General features: G+C 41.5%; 1 protein-coding gene across 1 annotated transcript; it reads left to right on the forward strand.

The window, feature by feature from the left end:
• Positions 1-501: 501 nt before the first annotated feature.
• Positions 502-1,855, forward strand: LOC111666698 (thrombospondin-4-like; the record flags this gene model as incomplete). The annotated part of the gene is made up of 5 exons (XM_023422126.2): positions 502-646; positions 754-947; positions 1,066-1,244; positions 1,350-1,398; positions 1,659-1,855. Coding segments are annotated over exons 1-5 (672 nt in total), but the record flags the coding sequence as incomplete, so codon positions are not given.
• Positions 1,856-1,896: the final 41 nt, after the last annotated feature.

Raw genomic sequence — 1,896 nt, forward strand, 5'->3', positions numbered from 1 at the left:
GTAAGAGTAAGAGTAAGGAAGTATAAAAACATTTTGCAAAGTAAAGAGGAATGCTAAATGGATGTGGTTGCAACTCACACATCAAATATTCATGACAATCAAAGTTAAAGTTAAAAAAAAGAGTCGGACTGTTGGGTTTAGTTTGGTCCGATTTGAATGACAGTGGTCTTTTTCCATGAGTAAACAACTGTCATCAGATTTTGATTCATATTTTGTAAAAAACTGACATCACCTTTTCCAACTGAGCCGCATCAAAAACACATCTCTCATGTACAATAACCAAAACTTTTCTAACTTTATAATCCATCAGTAATAAGCTGTAATAAGGTTCTTCAAGAGCAAAAAATGTAAATATATGAATAGTTTTCACCACTAAGCACAATGACTGATGACTGATCTGAACAAAAGGCTTAAAGAACAACTTAAAGTTCTTGTTTTGGCTGCCCTCCTGCTAATGACGTTTATAAAAACTGTCACGTAATTAAAGATGTCAGCAGATATGTTGGGTTCATTGCCTTGCTGCCTGTTTTGTCAAAGGTAACACAGACCTTGTTCAGTTTCCTCTCAACAATAACTCACATTAACTCTCTCAGATGGATGCTGATAACGACTTGATCGGAGACCCCTGCGACACCAACAAGGACAGGTATCGTGTGACCTAATCAGTCACATCACAAATACAATAGTTCTCTGTGTCGTACTGGAAATCAAAAACTTTCACACGACAATAAAATCAAACTCTCGTCTATCCAGTGACGGTGATGGTCACCAAGACTCTCGGGACAACTGCCCAGCTGTCATCAACAGCTCTCAGCTCGACACCGACAAAGACGGCAAGGGTGACGAGTGTGACGATGATGATGACAATGACGGCATCCCAGACCTGCTGCCGCCCGGTCCCGATAACTGCCGTCTGATCCCCAACCCTCTGCAGGAGGACTCTGACGGTGGGCAGCACTCCTGACATATCAAAGGAGAAATTCCTGTCATTTTCTTAAACAACAAATAAAGAAAAAGTTTTCTTCTTAAGTCAGTCAACGACTGCTCTTTAATTTATCTCCTCAGGCAATGGTATAGGTAATGTCTGTGAGACGGATTTTGACAACGACACTATCATCGACACCATCGATGTTTGTCCAGAAAATGCTGAAGTCACCCTCACTGACTTCAGGGAGTACCAGACTGTCGTTTTAGATCCGGAGGGAGATGCACAGATTGACCCCAACTGGGTGGTGCTGAACCAGGTTAAGTCATTGTTTTTTCCTTTTGTTGTTGTATTTCTTGTGTCCCAAAACACTTCTTCTAATCTGATTAAATCTTAAATCCATGGTTTTTTTTTAATCTTGCAGGGAAGAGAGATTGTCCAGACGATGAACAGTGATCCTGGGTTGGCTGTTGGTAAGTGCATCATATCAGCTGTTTAAAGGAATACTTTGACATTTTGGGAAAGTAGCTCATTAGGCTTCTTGCAAAGAATTAGATGAGAAGACTGACACCTCTCTCATGAGTGCACGGTGAATATGAAGCTACCACCACCAGCTTAACTTCAATCTTTCTATAAAGATCAAAGTATCCATAAATTTCACTTTGTGCTTTAAAACTGTAGCTGGTCCGTTACCATATCTAGTCATACATGTGTGCAACATTTTCCCCCACAGGTTACACTGCTTTCAGCGGCGTGGATTTTGAAGGGACCTTTCATGTAAATACGGTAACGGACGACGACTACGCAGGATTTATCTTCGGCTACCAGGACAGCTCCAGTTTCTACGTGGTGATGTGGAAGCAGGTGGAGCAGATCTACTGGCAGGCAAACCCATTCAGAGCTGTGGCAGAACCTGGCATCCAACTGAAGGTAGTGTGCTGCTCCGCCAATAAGAAAAGAAATAATATTGT

Source organism: Seriola lalandi, unplaced genomic scaffold, assembly GCF_002814215.2.
Source record: "Seriola lalandi dorsalis isolate HSWRI2012SDOR001 ecotype SW California unplaced genomic scaffold, Sedor1 jcf7180002003086, whole genome shotgun sequence".
In the NCBI taxonomy this organism is placed as follows: Eukaryota; Metazoa; Chordata; class Actinopteri; order Carangiformes; family Carangidae; genus Seriola; species Seriola lalandi.